The sequence below is a fragment of the Bombus vancouverensis genome, chromosome 3 (genome assembly GCF_051014615.1).
Source record: "Bombus vancouverensis nearcticus chromosome 3, iyBomVanc1_principal, whole genome shotgun sequence".
NCBI classification, from domain to species: domain Eukaryota; kingdom Metazoa; phylum Arthropoda; class Insecta; order Hymenoptera; family Apidae; genus Bombus; species Bombus vancouverensis.
In genome coordinates this window covers 11360071-11385493 of record NC_134913.1, presented here as the reverse complement: position 1 = coordinate 11385493, position 25423 = coordinate 11360071, and the positions used below count along the sequence as shown (strand labels likewise).

The 25423-nt window shown below is 37.7% G+C and overlaps 3 protein-coding genes across 3 annotated transcripts in view; 2 read left to right on the top strand and 1 right to left on the bottom strand.

Annotated features, from left to right (window-relative positions):
* Positions 1 to 25423, bottom strand: part of LOC117165764 (monocarboxylate transporter 10) — a 295750-nt gene that overhangs the window by 180117 nt on the left and 90210 nt on the right. The gene's annotated exons all lie outside the window — the stretch shown is intronic.
* On the top strand, positions 3510 to 7597 carry LOC117165763 (nose resistant to fluoxetine protein 6-like). Its single transcript, XM_033349126.2, has 13 exons — positions 3510 to 3911; positions 4430 to 4674; positions 4911 to 5104; positions 5227 to 5348; positions 5494 to 5733; positions 5830 to 6037; positions 6117 to 6282; positions 6369 to 6448; positions 6521 to 6616; positions 6690 to 6819; positions 6894 to 7068; positions 7201 to 7343; positions 7427 to 7597. Exons 1-13 carry the CDS (start codon positions 3689 to 3691, stop codon positions 7547 to 7549), a joined length of 2145 nt encoding a protein of 714 aa, XP_033205017.2. The 5' UTR covers positions 3510 to 3688; the 3' UTR covers positions 7550 to 7597.
* On the top strand, positions 20993 to 24848 carry LOC117165767 (nose resistant to fluoxetine protein 6-like). Its single transcript, XM_076617120.1, has 13 exons — positions 20993 to 21218; positions 21784 to 22028; positions 22120 to 22313; positions 22436 to 22557; positions 22664 to 22906; positions 23002 to 23209; positions 23297 to 23462; positions 23549 to 23628; positions 23701 to 23796; positions 23870 to 23999; positions 24085 to 24259; positions 24351 to 24532; positions 24577 to 24848. Exons 1-13 carry the CDS (start codon positions 20993 to 20995, stop codon positions 24706 to 24708), a joined length of 2199 nt encoding a protein of 732 aa, XP_076473235.1. The 3' UTR covers positions 24709 to 24848.

Here is a 25423-nt window from a genome sequence, read left to right as displayed (position 1 = left end):
ATGCATGAAATTTATAGGTAAAGCTAAGCTATTTCTTCTTTACGTAAGCACTTATATAAGTACTGAAAAACTTTTCATGATTTTGTAATATGGATGTAATATTATCATTGCAAAAACTGTGAGTTGTAAAAATTTATCTTAAAAAAAATCAATAAAATCGACAATGACTGAGTACGAAGACTGCTACGATGAGAACTTAGAAGTTCGAGATACGTACGTTAGTTAGATGAAGTATCCAAATAAGTGAAAATATGCCAAGAACAAGATGGATATCAGGAATTTTAGGAAAAGAGTCATTTTCATCAAAGTTGTGAAAACAGAGATGAATTTTGTTTTCTCAATTCGAAAATTCGTAAATTTGGGCTTATGAAAATTTGCAATTTTCATAACTCAAAAGTATGATATTTTGAGAATTGACAAACTAGGAAATTCGGAAACTGGATATTGGAAATGTTGGGATATCGAAATTTATAAAATCGGTAAATTTATCGCTGTTAACGCCGCTGCGTCATTCATGTAACCGACTATTTATATCTATTTGCTATGCTTGGATCCATAAAACAAATCGAAAATTGATATTACCCATCATGCTATTAACCTTTCAAGCTGCAACGTCATGTGGTGACGAAGTTCTTTGGAACAAACATAAAGAACACGTGCATGAAATTTTGTACGTCCTTCGGGTTATTAGCGACACTTTCTCTTCTTCGCCGCCTTCGCACGTGGAGACACATTTGCCGGAAAAAGTTCAAAAAGTGATTTGATATTTTAAAACTATTCCATAAATCTGGAACGAACCATCTGCTTAATATATTTAAATGCGTGTGGGCCCACGTAGTCTTTGTCAACAGCTGAAGGAGAGCAGTTGTATCGATCCTTAAAAACATATCAAGCACTACATAATTTGACCTAAGGTAGACTACGACTCAACAATCTATAGCCCTGCCAAACCACCTACATTACAGGAAATAAAACAAGGGTAATTACAGGGGTACATCGTGCATGCAAAGTCAATAGTATCCTCTTTGGAACCAAACATATGGTACGTACTATATCGACGAAGATAGTTTCCAAGTATAAAATACGCTCTGAAAGCCCCTTCTACATCACACATCAAAATATGTTATTATATGTATATTAACAGATATAAGGAACTATGCGATAGGAGCGAGCAGACAAAGCAAGGCAAGACGGAACAACGTTTTCTTAGATATATGCTCCGAATGAATTGCTATCGCGTGATGGTTACACACGTTGTATGAAAAACAGAAATCCATTATGCTAATAATTATACAATCAACATACCATTTGTAAAACATCATTCTTCTAAATTCGAGTTGACATCGGAGATACTTTGGGGACTAAGAGGTAAATAGAACTTTCAAGATACCTGGACAAACTTCGCTCGACGAAGTTACTGAAAGTAGATTACGATTGTGAAAAGAAGAAGGAGATAAATCAATCGAAATACGCACAATCTATCACGATTCAACAAATTAAACAGTCAGTTAAACTCAAGAAACATGAAAATAATTCCAGTGCAACCGCCGCAGTTTTCCTGGAGGCAATTACGTCGCGTTACGTCGCGATTGTGTCACATGCATAATTTTTCATCGAATCAACCGCCGAAACAGAAGCATGGGCTCCATAAAAATGATGACCTTTGTAGCCCAAGTGTATCCCTTTTGCAGATCAGCTGCTACCATTACAGAATCATGTGTTTTTCAAGCGTTGGACACTAGCGGCGTGCCACCCAGGGGATTTGTCAACGAGCACCATTATTTTATAGGAGATCGTCTGACTTGCTCCAAGATCTCTAAAAATCGCATGCAATTTCTGTGACAGAAAGTACGAAAGAACAATTCGATATACCGGAACTCGAACGAGGAATATCCGCCTTTTGAGTTTCTACCTTTTATTGGACGCATGCGGCACAATAGCGCTGTGCAATATCGCATAAAATCAGAAAACGAAGTAAGTATACGGATATTTCAATGTTTGCATCTGGAATCCACATATCTAATGATTCGAGTCGCAATGCTACTTGTAATCAATATGTAATCATCAGTATGATCTGTACAGCAAATTTACCTCATTAAAACAACCCATGACATTTATGTACGACCTTTCACGATTGCAACGAACTATCAGAGGTTCGCGACATTGCGCTTTTTTTCAGGATTTGATGACGCTTGAAGTTTGCTTATTTGCATTGTATATCAAACGCGATACCGTCACTATGATGGATAGTGTATTCAATAATAAAACTCTTTAATCGGAAATCTTTTTCACGGACTTGAGGCTGATCGAAGTCTCTGATTGGACGGACGATCAACAATGGCTCCTCCTTACGAAATTCTAAGCTCGTTATTGAAAGTTCGAATTCTTGTCACCCATTAACATACACGCTATATATCGCGATCTGCGTCCAATGAAAAATCGACTAGAAACTTAAAAATTTTGGTTACAGAGGAGTTTCATTACTTGAATGTGCTGCCATCATAGCAGCCACGTTTCGATTAGTTAAATTACTATTCGGAAGTAGCCGTGTTTACGATACGCTTGGGTATTGAGAACACGATAGACATGGAAAATTAAAAACGTTGTCACTATTGCTAAAAGGAACTTTCCCACGGAAGCTGGCGTCATAAAATTGCTTAGGAAGATTCTTACGTTTTGGTCGTTTCGAACGGAACAATCGTTACTTTCTTTTGGACATTGAACAGGCGAAATTTTGATTGGATAAATCGTGGAGGAAGGTATACTGCGAGTATTTTATAAAAATTTGCACTTCGTTGTGCCATCTTAACATCTTGCTCGACAAGATGCAAGGGTGTAAAACAAAGGAAAAAAGATGAAAAATCGAGTAGAGATTGAGTCGACAAGATTTCAATCAAGCTCTGTGGATGTTCGTCGAAAATGCAAAAGACGACGAGGAATTTGAAGGAATTTATAATCTTTTTTTCCTTTTTTCTTTTTTTGTTTGAATACAACGCCATATATGTGAAAACGATATATGAGCAGGAAAAATAATCTGCAGCTTCTTGACCGCGGTCTAAAAGAATCTCAGGCGCGAAATAAAGTAATGGATTGATGGTTTTTATAATGCATGATGCATTCAATGAGCATTTCAGAGCGATATATTAAAATTGACTCGCATTTTAATGGCAGCAGTGAGCAATAATTTTATGGAAATTGCAAGATGAAGGCCAGCTCACGCTTTCGCGTCAAAACTCTTAATTATAAGCATATTAAAAATTATATCGAACGATATTAATTGGCTGGATGTCCTAAAAAAACTTGCTTCAAAATTAAAATATAAGGTAAAAAGTAACGAACGTCAAAGACAAGGGTTTTAAAAAACTAATACCGGATTACATAATTGGATCGGTAGAAATAACATGACAAACTTATTAGCAATTAAAATGATTGCGATGTTATACATTATCAATGATATGTCCTGTTACGAATACGCATTATCGCGCTTCAATTTTATCGGAAACCCTTGAGTCTCTCGAGCTCCATTCGCCATTCGAAACCCGTTCGACGCAGTCGCATTTTCGAACATAGTACCGAAAGAGCAGCAACGTACATTACTACCAACAAGAGAACAAAATACATTCGCGTGGCTGCCGATATTCCTCGATAGTCAATTTTAATAATCCAAGTGTAAATCTCATTTCGAAGTATGAAGTGCGGAAGAATTTCGTGGACATGGTTATCCTTTCTATCTTTAACAAGCTTTTACGTGTTAATACAAGCGACCGAACTAGACCCGATGGCCACAAGGAAGATACTTCCAGTGTACGCGGTTCTGGAAAATGCTGATCTTCTAAATTCCAGCAGATGTCGGACGGAGATAGATGAATTTCGGAATGCGGTGGATAACCAGATACTTTGGGCTCTAAGAGGTTAATAGAACTTTTAAGATATATAGCCGAATTCGGTTCCGCGAAGCTACCGCCAGTCAATTACAGCGAAAAGAAAGAAGGAGGCAAACCAAACGAAATACGTATAACCGACCGTGATTCAAAAAAATGTACACCGTGTTTGCGATTGTGTTTCGTGACATGTTCTCGATGAACATGCTTATACCGCGGAAAATTCGAATCAAAAACAATAGAAACAACTCCTGTGCAACCGCGAAGATTCTTCTGATCACGGTACCATCACGCTACGTTGTGATTGTGAAAGATGCGTAATTTTTTACCGAGCCATCCCCCGACCTTGCGACTTTCCTCATACGTTGTATAACAAACTAGTTCCTTCGTACAGGGCGTGTAAAAGCTGCGATCGTCGTCGTCATAGTTTTTCCGATCAGCTGATGCTGTTGGCTTCAAACGGTGCGATTAATTTTAACACCGCATCAGATCCTTATTGCCAATTGTATCACGAGCAGTTTCCAATGAGAGATCATGTGTTTTTTAAGCATTGGATACCAGTGGCGTACCATCCGGAGGATTTGTCGTCGGAAACAACCATTGGTTAGGAGACCAAATAGGTTGCAAGCTTTTCTCTGAAAATCGCACGGTATTTCTATCGGAGAAAATACGAAAGAACAATTCCATATACCGGAACCCGAATGAAGAGTATTCACCTTTTGAGTTTCGTTTTTTTATTGCACGTGCGCGGCACAATAGCACTGTGCAATATCATATAGAAATAGAAGACGAAGTAAGCAAATGGATATTTTAGAATTAGTATCTCGATTGTATATCTCTAACGATTCAAGTTGCAAAGCGAATTACAATCAGTATGTAGCCAGTTTATGCAGTAAATTAAGCATTTATCGCATTAAAGTAATATTGATAGATGATATCATTAATATTAAAATATTTCATGAAATTTACGTGCGAATTTTTACGGTCACGACGGACGATCAGAAAATTGAGAAACTGCATCTATTTTAGGATTTGATCACGCTTGGACTTTGCTTACCGGCATCCTGCAGCATAGGCGATGTTACCACTATGCTCGATAAAGTATTTCGTAATGAGACACTTTTCATTGGAAAACTTTTTAATATACACCTCAAGCTGATCGAAGTCTCCGATTTGGTAGATGATGGTCAATGGCTACTATCTGCGAAAATGATTTTCATCATGTACGTACATTTCAAACTCGTAATTTGAACCTTGAATTTTTGTCACTTCAGATATATATTACATAGGTCAAGATCTGCATCCGATAAAATACCACCTACGAACTTTAAAATTATGATTACAGAGGAGTTTTGCTATCGTTGTGTGTTACCGTAATAGCGGCCACAGTTTATGACGTTTTCGTATATCGAAAGCAATTGAATAACGAAAGGGGAAAGCTTATGTCCGAAAGTAACAACGCGATACGTAAGCTACACATACATTGATATTTTATATTAACTATTATTTAACTATTACTTAAAACTGCGCTCACGTTACCAATCTTACTGATTATTATCGCCTCGAGTTTATTTCATGGGAATCTATGTAACGTACGACTAACTTCCAACAGCATTGAACAACGGAATAGATGAGAAATGCGGACCTAACTACGAGAAACCGGCACCCCCCGAGTCGAGGCAGCAGCATCCTATCAGCCAACATCTTCTGTGTTTTTCATTTCTCACCAATGTAGAGGAAATATTTAAACCGGAAAAGGGTGGTAATCTGCGAGTATTCTACGGCTTGAGAACGTTGACAATAGTATGGATTATTATGGGGCACATATTGATCTACGCATTTCATGTTTTGAGTGAGAAATTAATTTTAACGATCTTTTAACGTTACTACTCCGATCCAATTTCTGATCTACCATGTATTTTTTTAATACAGTCACTCATGTATACAGGTAACAAATGGCTTGTATTTACAATGGCTGAAACTTTACTCCTTCAAATCATAAGCAACTTCACATTATCGGTGGATGCATTTTTCTTTATGAGTGGTTTTCTGTTATCACATTCATTTCTGAAGGAACGGCGAAAATATCAGGGAATTCCGCCTATAGCAAAGAGAATAAACGAATTTTTTCAAAAGATTCTCAAACGATATATAAGGTATAGTATAGTATCAATGCTTCAAAGGTACTGTCGATGAGATTTCTATGATAATAAAATAAATATATTAATTTCGAAGGCTTACACCTGCATATTTCGTCGTTATATTAATCGCGATACTGAATTTTACCTGGCATCATCATGTCTCAGAGCTTCTTCCCATTGAGCATCCAAATGCTAAGTGTTCCAAATATTGGTGGACTAACATACTTTACATCAACAACTTCTATAGATGGGATGAACTAGTACGTATACTTTCTCAGATAATCTATTGCAAATATCGGTCGCGTTATTGCAAAAGAATCGTTTCGGAGAGAAGTACTGTTTGCAGTGTCTCACATGGAGTTGGTACCTGCCCAACGATATGCAGTTCTTCGTATTTGGAAGCTTTCTTCTAACTTTATCGATCACGTGAGTTTTTAATTTCGTTCTTTGATCCCTTAGAACCCATTTTTACCTGGGCTCTAAAATCGACTGTTTCAGGCATTACAATATTGCTGTGGGTATAGGTGTTGTTGCACTAGTTTCATCGATAGGATCACTAGTTTACACGGGGTACACTATTAATTATCATCCTACGTAAGCATACAAAATGTTTAGCATTCTTTATAAAATAGGGAATTTGTAAATATACTTATATTCACTTTCCTAGGTTGGACGAACAATATAGGACACTGACATACTTTTATATACGACCGTGGTGTAGAATACCGCCATACCTCATAGGAATGGCCACATGTCACCTTCTTACAAAATGGAATTTCAAATTGCACTTATCAAAAGTAACGTATACTGTTTGTTCGTAGACTTATATTTTTCTGCATCTTTCAATAGCATGATTAAATTTATGTTTCAGAAAAGCTTAATCGTTGGTTGGTCCTTGGCAATTTTATGTAATTGTTCGATTCTCTTCGGACTCGCGAACAAGAATATATCCTTAGGTCTCTCCGTTCTTTATTTGGCCCTCAGTAGAACATGCTGGACATTAGGTATCGCCTGGCTCGTAGTTGCATGCACTACGAATAATGGCGGTAAGTCGATATTTTTCATATCACTCAATAATACGTTAATGTCATTCTAGTTATCGTAAAGATACTCTTTGAGTAATGCGAATTATTTAACGTTTTGTGAACTACACCCAAGTATATTTGTTACGTTTGCAGGTATCGTGAACAAAATCTTATCGCTGGATATTTTCGTCCCTTTCAGTAAATTAACGTATTGCGTTTATCTCATAAATTGTATTATTATTCTTTCGTTATATTCGTTAGATAATTATCCTCTCTTTCTCTATTACACCAATATTGTAAGTATGATAAGGTAGTTTCATTCGAACAATTTCAAAGTAATATGAATCCTATGTAATAATAACATATTATGTTTTTTCAGACCTGTACTGCCATTACAGTGATTATTTGTAGTTTCATTGCCGCTATTGTTCTGTCCGCAACAGTAGAAATGCCGTTTATATCACTTGTCCGATTGTACAATAATCCGCCAAGTATGAAATAAACATATACTAATACATATTTCTAAGCCGCTCAGTTAATAAACTGATGAAATTTCTCTCTCCATATATGCACTTTGTCTGTCTGTTTGTCTCTCTCCCTCAATCTTGAAACATTTCTATTTATTATGATGTTCTCTGGAACCGCAATTGAGAAAATAGCGTCTGTTGTTTAAGGTAGATGTCCAGCATTATACTATATCGAATAGTATAATACATATCTATCTTTCTTCCTTTCTTTCCCCCTTTTCCCCATTTCTCTTCCTGACTATTTTGTTGAAGTGATTCTCACTTCTAGAAAAGCTCTACATCTTCTCTAGTATTTAGTTATCTTAGTCCACCAAGCCATTGAAAATCAATTTGAATCTCAGCTTCATAGCCTTTTCTAGGCGCATGTCATGCACGGATGATGTACCGGGCTATAGACGAACCAGATCTGGTAATTATACAGGGTGGTTGGTAACTGGTGGTACAAGCGGAAAGGGGGTGATTCTACGCGAAAAAAGAAGTCGAAAATATAAAATAAAAATTTTTCGTTTTAGTGGCGGCGAAATTTCAAACAAGTTCGGATGTTCGTCAAAAATGGGGAAAACGATGTAAAATGTGAACGACCTTAGAAGCCTACTTTACAATTAGTGAACAATACGATTGTGTTCGCGTCAAATAAAACGCATCCACGAGTAATTTTTTATGTCCCTCTCAGAATCTAGTTAGACGAATGCAAATCTAAGAAACGGTCGTTCGTTATAGGATGAAAGCCCTTTCGTCGAAGAAGTACATCGTTTCAGGAAAAGATTTTTACTTTTTACGCGTGAAGTACGTGACGGTGAAAGTCGATAAAGTAACAAACCGGTCAAGACTTTACCTAGCCCGCGTATAAACCTCGACCTTGAAACTTCCTTAATGCGTTGCATAAGAAACTAGTTCCTTCGTACGGTGCGTGTAAGAATTACGATCGCCGTCGTCATAGTTTTGCCGATCAGCTGATGCTGTTGGCTTCAAACGGTGCGCTTAATTTTCACACCGCTTCAGATCCTTATCGCTAATGGCATCGCGAATTGTTTCCAATGAGATATCATGTGTTTTTTAAGCGTTGTATTAAAGTGGAGTGCCATCCAGAGGATTTGTCATCAGGAATAATCATTCGTTAGGAGGCCCACAAGATTGCAAGCTTCCCCGAACGAGGAATATTCACCTTTTGAGTTTTGTTTTTTTATTGCACGTGCACGGCACAATAGCACTGTGCAACATCATGTAGAAATCGAAGACAAGGTAAGCAGATGGATATTTTACTACTTGTACCTCGAATGTATACCTCTAACGACCCAAGTTGTAGTGCGAGTTACAATCAATATGTAGCCCATTTATATCGCAAATTAAGAATTTACCTCATTCAAATAACCCGTGAAATTTACGATTTTTCATGATACAATGAAATGCAGTTCTTCGTATTTGGCGGTTTTCTCCTACAATAACATTATCGATCACGTGAGTTTGCAATTTCGTTTTCTAACGCTTTAGTGTTTAGTTTTTCCCGATCTATAAAATCGATTATTTCAATCATTAGAATATCGCCGTGGGGATAAGCGTCGTTACGACAGTTTCATCGAAAGTGTCACTCATTTACATGGGATACACTCCTAATTACCATCTAACGTAAGCATAGAATATATTTAGTACTATTTATAGCCTTAGGAATATGTAAATGTATGTATATTTACTTTCTCAGAATAGATTATTCATTCTTATTCTATTTTGTAGAATACTAGTTTTTCGATTAGTAAACCAATGAACAGAAGTAATTACTGTGTGTGCGGGCGCACATACACACGCGTGTTCGAAATTTTCAAACATTTCATTTTGTTACGATAATCTCTGTTGAGGAATGGCATTCAATGCTTCAGGAAACATTCGTAATTACATTAAATATCTCATAATACTTAGAAAGGTGAATCAATTTTGATGTAGAATCATTTACGGAATAGTTGTAAACATTGTTCTTCATTAATCAGCATTTTCTACGTAGATGGTTGACTCGGGAGAAAAACGGAAGCTCGCGTACATATGATTACACATCACTGGAAGATGGAAAAGACTCATTCCCGTGCTATGAGTAAACCGAGGGATGTGTGAGTGTTTCGAACTGTCTCTAAGACTAGCAGTTCTTCTGTTCGTTGATAAATAGTATTCTTAGAAAACACGATTAAAAAAGCGAGTAAACAATAATTCAAGTTCACCCGTAAAAAATAGATCATTACAATAATTTGCTTACCAACTGTCGCAAACTGGAATTCCATCTACGATACACACGATTTTCCACGGTTTGATACATCTCATGTTAGCGATTGGTATTTGAACAATCTGGTAATTGGAAGCAATCTGGTGTAAAATACATTGATACAATGATAACAGGCTATTAGCGTAGGACTATAACGAAACAGTTGTGCGTTCCACATCTGCCTGAACTCTTTCGCTTTTGCTGTATTTATGACGGCGATGATTATAACGAACATACAACGATCCATGTGGAACGCTTCACATGTCTGATAAATAATAATGTAATAAAATAGCGATAAAACAATCTACAAGCTGCTAACCACAAATAAAAATCTTAACTTAATACTAATAAACATTAAATCATGCACCCACTTCGATATGAGAAATGATCAGTGCAATCTCTCAGAAAGAGAAGAAATCTCTTCTTCTGAGAAATCTCTCAGAAGAAATCTCTCAGTACAACAGACATAACAATATTCAGTAAAAAATTAGTTAAACATACGAAATGGAGAACTTTACATAATTTACATTATATTGATCATTTGCCCATTAAAACATAATCTACGTAGACGGAAACACTTATTCCCGAATCTCATTTTTATCTAAATAGCACAGTGCCAAAGAAAATCACATGTTAGTTTTTGATTAACAGAGTTGGCAAAATTTCTAGTGTCCAAGTTTCTCTATATTGTATTGACGTTTTGACCATACCTACCTTATATCGGATTATTTGCATTTAGAAGATTCATAGCGGCAAAGTGATTTTTTACCTCACGCTGCTAAATGTTTAATATTTAAAACAGTACACTTTAAGCTGTGGTCACACGAGCATTCCAACGTTCGTCGTAACGTTCGCTCGTGCGACTTCAACTTCAACGTGAAGTAAAACGGAACATATATATATATTTTTTTTATTATTTAATTTGTACTTTACAATTTGTCCAACTGGACATTTGGTAAATTTTTCTAACTTAATTGCTAAATAACATGAGGATGGCTACCCCCAGCGGGATATCATCTTCTATTGACTATTTTATTTCTTTAGTGAGTTTAGTGGGGTGTTTCCATTTCAGTCTTCTTTCTATGAGAGTTTTGTTCGCTTCAGCTGGTTTGGATGTGTTCTTTCCTTGTATTTTTCTGTGTATATCCAGAGCAAACATATATTTTTATACAAATCAATAGTTTCTAATTCATAAGCATAATGATTTTGTACTTTTACATGGTTTTAAATACGTGCTCCATTTTAACCTCCCCTCTACAAAATCGATATTTTCAGGAAAACTTATTTTCTTTCGTAGGTAAATTCTTCGAACGAAGAAAGACGAAAGATCCCGAGTTGTAATATAGTTGCACTGGTGGTATGCAAAACCGCAACCTGTCTTGCTAATGATTATCATAAGTTATTTGCGATATCTCTGTGGCTGACTTTTTGCTCCCCTATCTTTGACTATGACATTGTCCGTTCGTTTCTCTTAAACGACCATTATAAATGTTTACAACTTTTTACAAAGATCGCAAAAAGGAATGAATATTTAGAAGAAAATTGAAGGTCACCAATGATTGATATCGACAATGCGATGCCTTTAAGATACAAAGTCACGCATTTAAACATGTTTTTTGTTCGTTCAATGGCAGTTTCATGTTTTCGAATAAAAAACGAAGATCGTTACGTTTTTTATTTACGTTAACACGACTGCAATGAATTGTGTGACATCGAAGTGGAAATTTATGTAAAATCGCGACAATATAATGTAGTATCGTGAACAAAAAGGGTTAAGAGATATCGGGTAAACCATAAACAATGTTGTGAGAGCCGAGGCGTCGTCGGGTCCATCAATGCGTCGTCGGTCCTTCGATTGAATACTTTCGTAGAAAAGACCTACGTGACCCTGGCCACGAGTATTTGCCAAATACGTCGTGGTGGGCCTAAGAAAAGACAAAGGGATGCTAGAACAGTCAGTGTCAGTGGAGAAGCCAGAGAGTGTAAATCGAGAAGTCAGAGAGAGTGCGAGTTGCGTTGTCGAGATAGTGTTGCTAGTTTCTTTTTTTTTTTTTTATTATTTAATTCTTTACATTCACAATTTGTCCAGTTTGGACATTTGGTAGAATTTTTCAGCTGTTTGATTATCATGTGGGTGGCTACCCCCAGTGGGATACCATCTTCGTGTTTGTTAAGTTGTGTCCTTTGTGAGGTTTGCTGGGTGTTTAACCTCAATAACCTCAAGGACCCACCATAAACTTAAACTTTTAGTTTATTCCTGTAAGTTTTGTCGGTTTATAAATGGTTCTTGAACAGTACTTAGATTTATTGTACGTTCCTACAAATTACGGAGAAAGCAGGTAGTTACCTAATGGGAAAACCAAATATTTGGCTAACGGAAATGAATTGTTTTTCACATAAACAATGTCACCTACGAGCCACGTTGGTAGGAGGCTTCCTCATCCTATCTTCATTTATTAACGTGAGCTATAACCAATTGGCATCGCGGATCGTTACCCTCACTTCTCCTAACGAAAAGTGTGAACAACGAATCCGCATTGTTAGTTCAGAGGGACACACCCATGCCGAGCTTTCCTCCGTAATAATACGAAAACACCTCGACACTGAAACTACAAACTCTCATCAGTCAACATCTCTCCGATCACTCGGGTAAACTGTACTTGTGTTATTTAATAAAGAAACATAAAGTGGAGTTACGGCCCAACCTTCTTGTATTTAAATCCTATGCCTTAATTTTACGTGACACTAGCGTTGTCGTGAGAGTGTGGTCCGCGTGAGAGAGAGCGTTGGATCCGTTGTGACGGGAGTTGCGAATTAACTATTGAGCTGTCTAGGTTATAGCACGTTATTGTGATTAGTTCACGTTAAACAACCGTCGTTCTTCTGTTTAATCAACATCTGTACAATCCATTTATTGCAAATAAATCATCATCAATCATCAATAAATAATAATCGAGAATATATATATTCCCGATATTACAATAAATTTATGTACACGCATAAGAAGCTAGTCTAATAATATATTGTTAAAAAAGTTTTTTAATTTTTTGTAATTACACTTCTTACATTTTTTGTAATTACACTTTTTACATACCTTGAAAGCGTGTTTCTTATCCTTTGTGCGTGTTGGAATTTTTCGTTCGTTCGTAATAGATTTTGTTGCAGTGTCGGTTATTAACCCCTTAACCTACAACTACGTGCATAGCCCGTAGTACGATGATCGGGCCAATCGTAAATATTACGGGCATAGCGCGTAGTAGATGATCGGACCAAACGTAAATTCTCGAACGTAAATCGTAGGTTAAGGGGTTAATTCTTCAAGCGCAAGTATTTCTTCTTGTCATTTGCATAAAAATGGGACAATGATCGTTGTTACATAAATCGGTTGAAGTTGGGTGTTCAATAATGTTGAAAAGACTCGCCAATTGATTTTTGACGATACGATCTGTGAAATAGAGACAAGGTCCTTTCATGAAAATTGTTAGAGATTCTTTTCCTCTGTATATTCTGTGGCAATTTCTTTAGGCGTTGGAAGATCCAAACGACTTTTCAAAAAAACTTTTACGATTTATTTTTCAAGTTGGAAGTTTAACATTTTATCTAATTCTTCTAATTTGGATTTTACTGTTTGTAGCATATCTTCTATGTTATTTTTTTTTTTTTTGTTATTTATTGTACCATTAATTTTATTTGCTTGCAATGTACTAAACTTTCATGATTTTCAACATTAACCAATCAACACTCTTAATATTTATCTATAAAATTGACAACAACTAATCGCTAGATACATTTTATTAAATTAAATGGAAAAGGTAAAATTGGAAAAAAGATGAACAGTATGGAGATATGATACAGAATCCTCTATCATTTATTTCCTCTTTGCTTTATTACGACTTATCCTTTCTACCTTTTGTCCATTTAACGAAAATTCGATAATTAATAAGATCAAGAATCAATTTAATTCGCTGGAACGAAGAGAGGAAAAGAAAGGTTTGGTATCTTGGTGAAATTTCCAGGAAATTAGCGCGGTTAATTCCATAGAAGCAGGCCCTCGTTTAGAAACTGGAAGAAATTGGGGGAACAGAGCGATCGACAGGAAAGTTGGCGAGGTTGAATTAATTCGATAATACGCCGATCATCGCGCATCACGTCCCAATTCCTCGAACGACGTGACGTCTCGAGTTTTCTGCGCTTTTCGAGCTTCTTAGCCGACCAATTGATCCACCAAGCTAGTGTGAAGGCTATGACGAAAAATTACTAGTTTCAGACACGTATAAAAAGTGTGTCAATAGGTCAAAAGCGTAGCAATAACTACGGTTCTACAGAAAATCCATATTTGTAATGTAAACATATATACAATAAGCTACAGCTTACAACTTGAAGAAATAGAAAAACTCAGTGAACAAATCGCAAAACCGCTGCTGTTGGCCGAGTACTTCAATAATCGCTATAATCTTTGGAGATCATCCAAATCCGCTGATGCCAGAGGTAAAATAACTGGACCAATAAAACAGTTCAAACTTAACATTTTCAAACGTTAAATCTGCAGCGCGCTATAGAATTAGCAATACTCAGCGCGATATTATCTGAACGCATGAAATAGAAAGCCTCAAATAATTTACACTATGCTGATCAGTTCACCATTGAAACATAACCCATGTAGACAGAAGCATCTCCGCTGAAATCTTACTTTCACCTAAATAGGCCAAAAATGTATCGTCGGTCCTTCAATCGAATAGTTTCGCGGAAAAGGCCTGCGTGACCCTGGTCACGAGCGGTTGCGGAACGCGTGCGTGGTGGGGCTAAGACAAAGGGATGCTAAGGGGGAAAGACGAATTAACAGTCAGAGTGTTAGTTGAGAAGTCAGATAGTGAGTTGAGAAGCCAGAGAGTGTGAATCAAGAAGTCAGGGAGATAGTGTTGCCAGCGTTGTCGAGAGAGTGTGATCCGCGTAAGAGAGAGCGTCGGATCCGTGGTGACGAGAGTTGTAAATTAGCTATTTAGTTTAACCAACACCAACCTGTTTAATCCATTTATTATAAATAAATTAATTGTAGTAAAAATCCTACAAGAGCGGTGGCCCGTTGAACGTGGGGTTCCGCAGAGTTCGGTTTTGGGTCCGATTCTGTGGATCATCGGATAAGACGCGGTTCTTTGTTGCCCCATGCCCTCAGACTCAGGCATGGTGTGTTACGCGCATGACACATTAGTCTTGGCCGGAGGACGCTGATGGCACGAGACGCTGCGCCACGGAGAGCTTGCCGCCTCTTGCGTGATACGGACTATATGAAGGCTGGGCCTGAAGGTGTCCCCAGCCAAGTCGGAGGCCATATGGTTTCATGACTACCGACGTAGAGGGACTCCTTCGCCCGACCTGTGTTTGGACATAAGCGGAGAGAAGGTTGAGGTAGAACCTTAGATGAAATACTTGGGCCTCACCATCGACAGTCGATGGAAGTTCGGGCCGCACTTCAAATTCCTGGTTCCCAAAGTGATGACGACAGTCCACCGGTGTGGACAGAGGATCTGATGAAAAGTTGACGCAGTCTACTCTTGATGAGGAGGCTGCATAGGACGACCGCCATCAGAATCGTAAGGGGATACCGGACGATATCATATGCGTCGACGACTGTCCTGGCGGCGTCCCCTCCGTTCGAGCTCCAGGCCCTAACGTTCCGACGGGTGCAGGGCCTGTGCTCGGGCGGTGATACGCCCTCTGCCAGCCAGTCGGTCCGCGACATCCGGGGGGAGGCAAGGCTCGGACTTGGGAGAGGTGGCGCAGTCAGCTCGCCGCCGAGGATACGGTACGGCCTCATCGGGCCGTTGGAGCAGTCCTACCGAACTAGGAGGCCTGGAGAGATCGTGGCGGGCTCCCGCTGGCGCATAGGATGACGCAAGTGCTCACCGAACACGGAGCGTTCGGGGAGTTCCTGCTAAGGATTCAGCGGGAGGTGACTAGTACATGCCACCACTGCGAGGAAGAGGAAGACACGGCACAGCACACGCTGGAGTTCTGCCCGGCGTGGGAGGAACCGCGCCGTGCCCTACGACTCGCCATCGGCGAGAGTTTGGCCCCCGAAGCGATCGTAGAAGCCATACTGAAGGAGCAACAGGAGTACATCGGTGTCCGCTCCTACTGCGAGCAAGTCATGCTCGCAAAGGAGTGCGCCGAGAGAGAAAGGGCGAGAGGACAACACCCATCGAGAGTGCCGTCACGCCAAAGAGGGTTTTGTCTCTCCTTCGGACTTGCACGACGGCCCAGGCAGCTTGGCGTCAGGAGGAGTGGTCCCTCCTAACGGCCCAATCAACCAAGGATGACTCCCGATTACACCATCAGGGAGAAGACGAAGGAGTGCCCAAGCAGGAATACGAAAAGATGGCCCCTGGAGCTCTCTTACCAATCGTCAGGATGATCACCGTGAAGGTCTTAGCCGGTACGAATCCGGTTCTTCCCGGCGCCCTCTCCTCTGAGGGCGCGAGGTGCCTATGAAGGTTCCCTCCACGAAAAAAAAGGTAAAGATCCTACAATAGGATATCAATAAAATAAATTAGCCTTACCACAAGAAAAGCATAGTAGAAGGTCTAAAAAAATGAACAGATTATGAAATAAAACCAGATACGATTAGGCAAACAATCGCCAACACTGGGACAGAGAGAGTTGCCGAATCAACCAGAACTAAGAAAACCAGAGAATGAATGATACTCTAATGGAACGGAAAATGTAAAATTGGAGTCTAGCAAAGGCTTTTGTCAAACATCTCCAGGGCTACATCTAGGAAGCACAAAAATAAAATATGCAAGTAACGTTAAACTCCTTGGATGCATCCATCAGAGTGAATTAATGTGGATTCGCCGTATTAAATACTTAGGAGAATCTTGCAGGAAAAGGCTGAACGTCATCGAATTACTCACCAACAATAACTGTGGAGCAGACCAAAAAATCCTTCTAGAAACACACCAAGCACCGGTTCCATCTTTGCCAAACCCTGTATCCATAACACGGCATTAACGCTGCTTTTAGATGTATAGAGTACGTACGTGCATGACCAACGATATTCTATTTGAAGCTAGTAATATGTCACTAGACCAAGAAAAGAAATTTCCGAAGGATTTGATAGGCTGTAAAAGTACTACTTAACCAACTAGCCACTACTTAACCAAACTATATGAGCATGAGTATTTAATGAAACAAAAGCGAATGGAGAAGAGTAGGGTAACCTAAGTGCAAAGACTAGACGGTCGTCGTTTTAAACTTGACAGAGTTGGAAAAACTTCTGATGTAAGAGTTTCTTTCTAAGAGATCTTGGGTTTTAATATGTTTACATTCGTTGTATGAAAAACCTTTTTTCGACAACATTCCACGAATGATTTTTGTCTGTGACATTTATCCTCGCCTTTAAACGACAAGAACCATTATAAAAATTTATTTTCTTATTTATGTTAACAAGACTGTGTTATGTAACAAAATTTGTTTGACAATACAATAGGAATTTACTATTTATATCATCGCGCAAATTCATGTACACACATAAGAAACTACATTAACATGATGCTATACATATTTATTAGATAATATTCCATGTGTATTCGTTATACAACAATGACAACACTGTTGGCAGATTGGATTTTTGCATGCAAAGAGAAACTTTTTTCTACCTATTCCATATGGATAAATGTTCTTGAATTAAATTAAACTGAAAGAGAACTAACCTATCACCCGATAGATATTTTTTATTTCTACGATGGTTTTAAGCCTGTGAAACTGGCAGCTCCAAGTGCAAATTTTTATAACATACAAACGACATTCGTTTATCCAAAATTGGTCCACATTTAGCCAACGAAAATTTTCGTTTGCCTACCCTGTAAAAGAGAGTTATAAAGAAACTAAAAGAATCGAATAATAATATTTATGAAAAAATTTGACTGCATTTCCTTCAAGTTGCAAATCTAAATCGTTTGGATAAAAACTGGTGGAAATATTTCGGGATGGTTCTGACTTTTGATTTACTCTGTATATGAAATAAAACTTTGGCTTTTTCGCATGTTCTGTATTAAGTCTTAAAAATAAAAAATAATTATATTTCTTCGTTTACAATGAACACAGAAATAAACTGCACTATCTGTGGTGTTTATATATACATTTTTATACAAGTATATATTACGTGAAATGATTATTTTGATTCTTTTGGTAATTCTAGAGTCGTTCGAATTTGTGAAACTTGAGAAAGAAAGGTACACGTAATTGTTTGCACAGGATATAAAAAAACTTGTTTATTGTGGTTCAAGGCGATGATTTCATAGATTTGCAACACCGGATATGCAACACAACACTTAGTTTAAATGGATGGTATATAAATTTACGTGTTTGATGTGAGATGTCGATTCATATCGGAATAAGAAGTGAAAAAAAAGGAAAATTGCAGGTAGCTGATCATTGCAGAAAACTGTTAATTTTTTAAGCGATAGAATAAGTGTTCAATGGCCTCATAACGTTATTATTGTTAGGATAGTCAGAATTTTGTGGGTTCAACTATAAAAATTTGTAAAAACGTATCGATATAAATGGATAAAAATATAAATATAGGATATAAGATAAACGTAAAAAGAAATTCTAACACAGTGTATAAAATGTAGTGTACAATAAAGTACGAAGGACATTAGCACGGAATACAGACTAAGCCATACAGTATATCAACAGGTATCACACCGAAACTCTCCGCAGCTTATTTCCGTAAAAAGCGATCCTCAATTTCGGTCAGCGACCTCAAAGCGTCGTTCTAGTATAATATTTTTTATTTTTTGTTATAATACGTAAAACACAGAATTTGACCTTTATTTTACATCGTATTTTTCCACACATATGAGTTTTAAATGCCGTGTATTGTTTGACGAAATATGATGTCATTCGTAACAGGCGGAAATGTTCAATTTGACGCGGCATTGTGTCAACCATCCATAAGATATCAAATGATATGGGGTAAAAGGAAATAAATATCGCGGATGACTATTTGTAATACAGCAGATTTAGAATGCCAATTATCCGCACTAATTAAGAGATAAAAAAGTTTGTATAAGCTGTTTTACGGATAATTGATTCGAACAGAATCAAAACTACAGGAGATATAGAAAATAACACAATCCGTCATAGATATAACGAAATGATTCCTTCCAAAATAAATGATTGTATTCCATCTGTCACGTTTTGTGTTATCATTCCAATCCAACGTATCTGCATGTCTTCATTCATGTCAATATTGTCTGCAGAAAGAATACATGAAACTAATTTGGCTCGCATTTTCATTTAGATGGTTACATGACATATTCACAGCGCGATTAAGTGTGGTTGGTGTGGTACGACTTTTCACGTTTCGCACAACAAAGAAATACAATCTCTTAAACTTAACCTTTTATAAAATCGCAAAACTCCCATACCATAATCGCCAGTAATTAATAGATAATAATACACGACGCAATAAATTTGTCCCGTAACGTGTCTAAAAAGAATCAATTGCCATACGCATCTCTGACTGTATCACCTAAATAATTATGCGTTACAATTTCGCTTAAAATTCCTAAAAGTTCACTTGTGGAAGGATGTGATGGCGCATTAGCCAACATTACAAGAATAATTGGGCCGAAATAACTTGTTCCGTCCAAAAAAGCGGAACTTTCAGAGAACGACACTGTAACATCCAAAACCATTCCATTGAACATACGTAGCAGTGTCTTTACATTTCTATACACATCGTGGTTTCAATAGCGGAATGCATCATTACGACGAGTTTTCTTTTCAATCTTATAATTTTTCAATTTAGCGGAGTATAACGCTTCGATCGGACTTAGTATCGGGATTCTGATTAAGAACACTGAGGAATGATTTGCTCATAAAATGCTAATTGTGAATTTTTTGCATTCATTGTGAAACCAATCAGCGCACGGATGCCGTGTAAGTAGTTGAGGCAGTCTAATTGATCAAACGAAACGTCGATCAGAGGATTATTATCGGATTAGAGGATAGAGGATAGAGGATCAGAGGATTAGAAACGGTTAGTTCAGTATCGTTCGTAACTTCGAATCACCAACCTCTGTACCAGACTTGAGGTAAGAACAGTTCACCTTCAAAAAATAGAGTCTCACTGAAGCTCTTTTCTACGATACTATGTTCTGCACCAGAAGTGGAGTAAATAAGTTCTTCAGTTTCTAAATATTCAGAGGAAGTAAGCATTCTTGCTGGGGATATCATCAAAAAGAACTAGAAAATCATATTTTTTTCCAATTTAAAAACAAAACGAAATAACGCCAGTGGTATCCAATGCGACGAGTGGCATTGTTTAATGCTCGATACAATGGTTGAACGATTGATCGCCAGAATGCACGTAGCAGTCGTCTGCAGATATTGTTGTATATATCATCCCCATAGCGTATTTCGCCAAAGTTTTCCTCCTTCAAATTGTAAACAAAGCACGACTTGCAAGTTTCTTTTGACGTAACTCTTGGTACAAACGTCTGCGATATAGCCTGCCATGGTTATATATTTAAATGTTTATAATATTAACGACAATACATATCATTATACTCCTGCAACGAGGTAACTGCCATTGTAAAAGCACAAAACATCCCCACATAAAGTTGAAACCCCGCAATTTTTTTCAAAATTGGTGCATTTCGGGAACCGTTAGTTCTAGGAAGAAAAGCTTGGCAGGTTCGGTATTGCGTCACAAGAATCTACTACGATCAAATACTGACCTAGCAAAACCGAAAAAATTAAAAATTTGCTCAACAGAGTATTCGCATGCTGATGATTGAAGTTTTCAGTCAGACAGATGCGGATAACAGGCGCGCTACTACAATAATTTAGTTGCGGTTCTGTAACTGGGTAATAATCATATGATGAAATATTCGAAATTATTGTCGGCGTCCTACGTCATAAAGTATGCGTTCCTTGTTGGATACGACTAGTCTTGACGCGATCTTCCTAGAAAATGTTGATACCCAATAGATGAACTGAACATTTCATTCATATCATAGTAGTCTTACTCTTGATCGACCATAGTATCGGCAAAGCGACAACCTACTTCATCGTATAAGAAAGAATAATGGTCATTTATATGGTTGACCACTTTCTTCAATAGAGAATTTGAATAATCCGAGTGCAAATCCTATTCCAGAGCATGCAGTACGGAAAAGTTACCTCGTGGATATGGCTATCGCTTTTATCATTAACAACGATTTACGTGTCGACCAAAGCGACCACGCTGGACCCAGTGACCATGAGGCAGGTACTTCCAGCGTACGCGGTTTTGAAAAATGTGGATCTTCTGAATTCCAGCAGATGTCGGACGGAGCTTGATGAATTTCGTAATGCTGTTGACAACCAGATACTTTGGGGTCTAAGAGGTAAACAGAACTTTTAAGGTAGTGTGAATGAATTTCTACTGTCGGCCAATTGCGTACGAAAGGAAGGATAAAACAAATCACATTAAATATATAACACATAATCGTCTAACCATTATATACCAACGTACAAACATAAACGGATATAGAAGTCGAATAACTATACACCGTGCTTGCGGCTACGTTTTGTGACATATCGCATCCCTTGTTTGCATTTAAAACGCATTTACACCGTGAAAAAATTAATAACCGTAAAAGTAACTTTTATGCAACCGCCAGAATTCTTCTAGCGACGATTATGTCGCGGTTGTATCAACTGCACAATTTTTAGTCGAGTTGAACCTTGACCCTTAGACTTCCTTCGCACCTTGCGCAAGAAACTACTTTCTTCGTTTGAGGTGCGGAAAGGCGACGGCCATAGTCGTAGCTGTTTTTCTTATTCTACCGAACTGAATTTTCTGGCCTTAAACACAAAACGCCAAATTCTGCATTCAACTTCCTTACCGCTTAAAATCCTTATTGCCAATAGTATCATCAGATGTTTCCAACGCAGTATATATTCTTTAAGCTTTGGACACCAATGGCGTGCCACACGGCGGATTTATAAGCGGGCACAATTATTGGTTAGGAGATCGTATGGGTTGCACCATTCTCTCTCAAAATCGCACGCTGTTTGTCTCGGAGGGGAAACGAAAGAACAATACGATATATCGCAACCCGAACGAGGAGCATCCACCTTTTGAGTTCCGTTTTTTTATTGGACGCATGCGGCACAGTAGCACTATGCAGTATCACCAAGAACTACCGGACGAAGTAAGCACGTACATATCTCATGTACCAGATTAGCATAACGAATCAGATATATAATGCAGAGTTTTACGACTGTGACGAACGTTTTTGTAAGGATTTAATTACGCTTGGACTTTGTTTACCGGCATCCTGTACCAAACGAGATGTAGCCACGATGCTAGATAAAACATTGCATGACAAGACTCTTCTCATCGGCAAACTTTTTGCTGTAAACTTCAGGCTCATCGAAGTCACTGATTTGGTAAATGATTATCAATGGCTACTCTCTGCGAAAATGATCTCCATCATGTACGTAAATTTCAAGCTCCTAATCGACAGTCCAAATTTCAATTCTCAGTCGACATAAATACAAGTATCACGATCGGCGTTTCACTAAATATGGAGTAGAAACCTTAAAACTTTGATTACAGAGGAGTTTTGTTATTGTTGTGTACTACCGCGGCAGCGGCCACAGGATATGATATTTTCGACCATCGAACCCGTATAAACAGCGAAAATGAAATCATAGCGCTTCAAGGTGGAAATACGGAGGGTAAGCGATACATACGATAATACCTGGTATTCCGGATGTTAATGATTCTGATCACCACGAGTTTATTTCACGGGAATCTGTGTAACGTATGGTTAACTTTGAATAGAATTGGAGAACGGAACACAAGGGGAACGCAAAACCGATCACAATGGATCGACACCTTCAGAGTCGAGGGAACAAAATCGCATGAACCAATATTTGCTCTGTTTTTCGCTGCTCAGAAATGTACGGCCACTATTTAAAATACAAGAAGGTGTAGAGAATTTGCGTATATTCTACGGTATTAGAGTGTTGGGAATGCTATGGATTATTCTCGCGCATTTGTTCATGTTCGGGTTTCATGTTATGGGTAAGAAATGGGCTACAATCACGCTTGAATTTCATTAGTACATTCCGATTTTTGATATAGCACGACTCATTTAACGACACCAATCGTGTGTGCAGCTAACAAATCACTTTACTACATGATGGGCGGTGAAATACTCATGGAAATCATAAATAATGCGACGTTTTCGGTGGACACGTTTTTCTTTATGAGTGGTTTTCTGACGTCGTATATTTTTCTCAAGAAACAACAAAAAATGGAGAGAGTACCGTCTATAATAGAAAGAGTGAATATGTTCCTCCAAATAATTATGAAGCGATATATTAGGTATGGATGATTTTAATATGTCTTTGTGTTTTAATTTATGCGCGATGCAAATACGATGCTAATCAAATAAATACATTAATTTTGTAGGCTTACACCTGCATATTTCGCCGTTATACTGATAGCGATATTAAATTTCACCTGGCATGATCATGTCTCAGCACTTCTTCCCTACGAGCATCCAAGTGCTAAGTGTTCCAAATATTGGTGGACAAATATACTTTATATAAACAACTTCTACCATTGGGATGACCTAGTACGTATACTTTCTATGGCAATTCATTGTAAACATCGTTCGCGTTACTGCGAAAGAATCGTTTCGGAGAAAAATACTGTTTGCAGTGTCTCACATGGAGTTGGTACTTGCCCAATGATATGCAGTTCTTCGTATTTGGTAATTTTCTCCTAATATTATCGATCACGTGAGTTTGAAATTTGGTTTTGTAGTAATTCATTGGCCAGTTTTATCCGGACACTAAAATAGACTGTTTCAGGCATTACAATATTGCCATTGGCTTAGGCGTTTTTAGCTTAGTTTCATCGATAGGGTCAGTCGCTTACATGGGGTACACTCTTAATTACGAGCCTACGTTAGTATACAAAATGTTTAACACTCTTTGCAACATAGGGAATTTGTAAATATACTTATATTATCTTTCCTAGGTTGGATGAGCAATATAAGACACTGACATACTTTTATATACGACCGTGGTGTAGAATATCTCCTTATCTCATAGGAATGGCTACATGTCACCTTCTTAGCAAATGCAACTATAAATTACGGTTATCAAAAGTAACATATTCTGTTTCTATCAGTTTTGTCGTTACACCTACATTTCTGTGCATCTATCAATAACGTGATTAATCCAATCTTTTAGAAATTCTTAGTCCTTGGTTGGACTTTGGCAATTCTATGTAATTGCTCGATTCTATTTACACCCGTGAACCATAACACGTCCTTAAACTTAGCCGTTCTTTATTTGGCCCTCAGTAGAACGGGCTGGGCACTGGGTATAGCCTGGCTGGTAGTTGTATGCATTACGAACCATGCTGGTAATTCGATATTTTTCATGTCACTCAGTAATTCGTTAATGTCATTCTTCTTATTGTAAATTACACCCAAATATATTTGATACGTTTGCAGGTATCGTGAAGAAAATCTTATCGCTAGATATTTTTGTTGTTTTGAGTAAATTGACGTATAGTGCTTATCTTCTAAATCCTATTCTTATACTTTCGGCTTTTTCCTCAACTTATTATCCTTTCTACGTTGATAACGTCACCATTATAAGTATAATGAAACTATTTCATTTGGACAATTTCAATGTAATATTACTATTGTATTATGAAATAACAATTCTGTTTTCCAGGGTACCCTGTTCGTTACAATGGCTGTTTGTAGTTTTAGTGCTTCTATTCTCTTATGCGCAACAACCGAAATGCCGTTTATGCGATTGTATAATAGTGCACGAAGAAAAGCGAAGCGACATAATTCTTCCTGAATTCTTCGCGTTCGTTGTAGATGTATTTATGATGGTGATTATTATAACAAACGTATAACAATCTACGGGAAATGTTCCAAATACCTGTTAAATAAAAATATGTTAAATATACTAAAGTATATGTGAAACGAAAATCGTGATTAGAAAGTGTGCGTTAAACTCAAACGCATTGAGCACCTGTCGACTTATTCGACACACGCAGTCGATGAACTACAAAGATAACGGGTATCTGTTCGCGTCGCTGTAATGTTCGTGAGTATGATCGTTTCTTTAAAATGCGTTTTTAGAGTTACATATCATTTTCGTCGCCATGCATGAAATTTATAGGTAAAGCTAAGCTATTTCTTCTTTACGTAAGCACTTATATAAGTACTGAAAAACTTTTCATGATTTTGTAATATGGATGTAATATTATCATTGCAAAAACTGTGAGTTGTAAAAATTTATCTTAAAAAAAATCAATAAAATCGACAATGACTGAGTACGAAGACGGCTACGATGAGAAATTAGAAGTTCGAGATACGTACGTTAGTTAGATGAAGTATCCAAATAAGTGAAAATATGCCAAGAACAAGATGGATATCAGGAATTTTAGGAAAAGAGTCATTTTCATCAAAGTTGCGAAAACAGAGATGAATTTTGTTTTCTCAATTCGAAGATTCGTAAATTTGGGCTTATGAATATTTGCAACTTTCATAACTCAAAAGTTTGATAT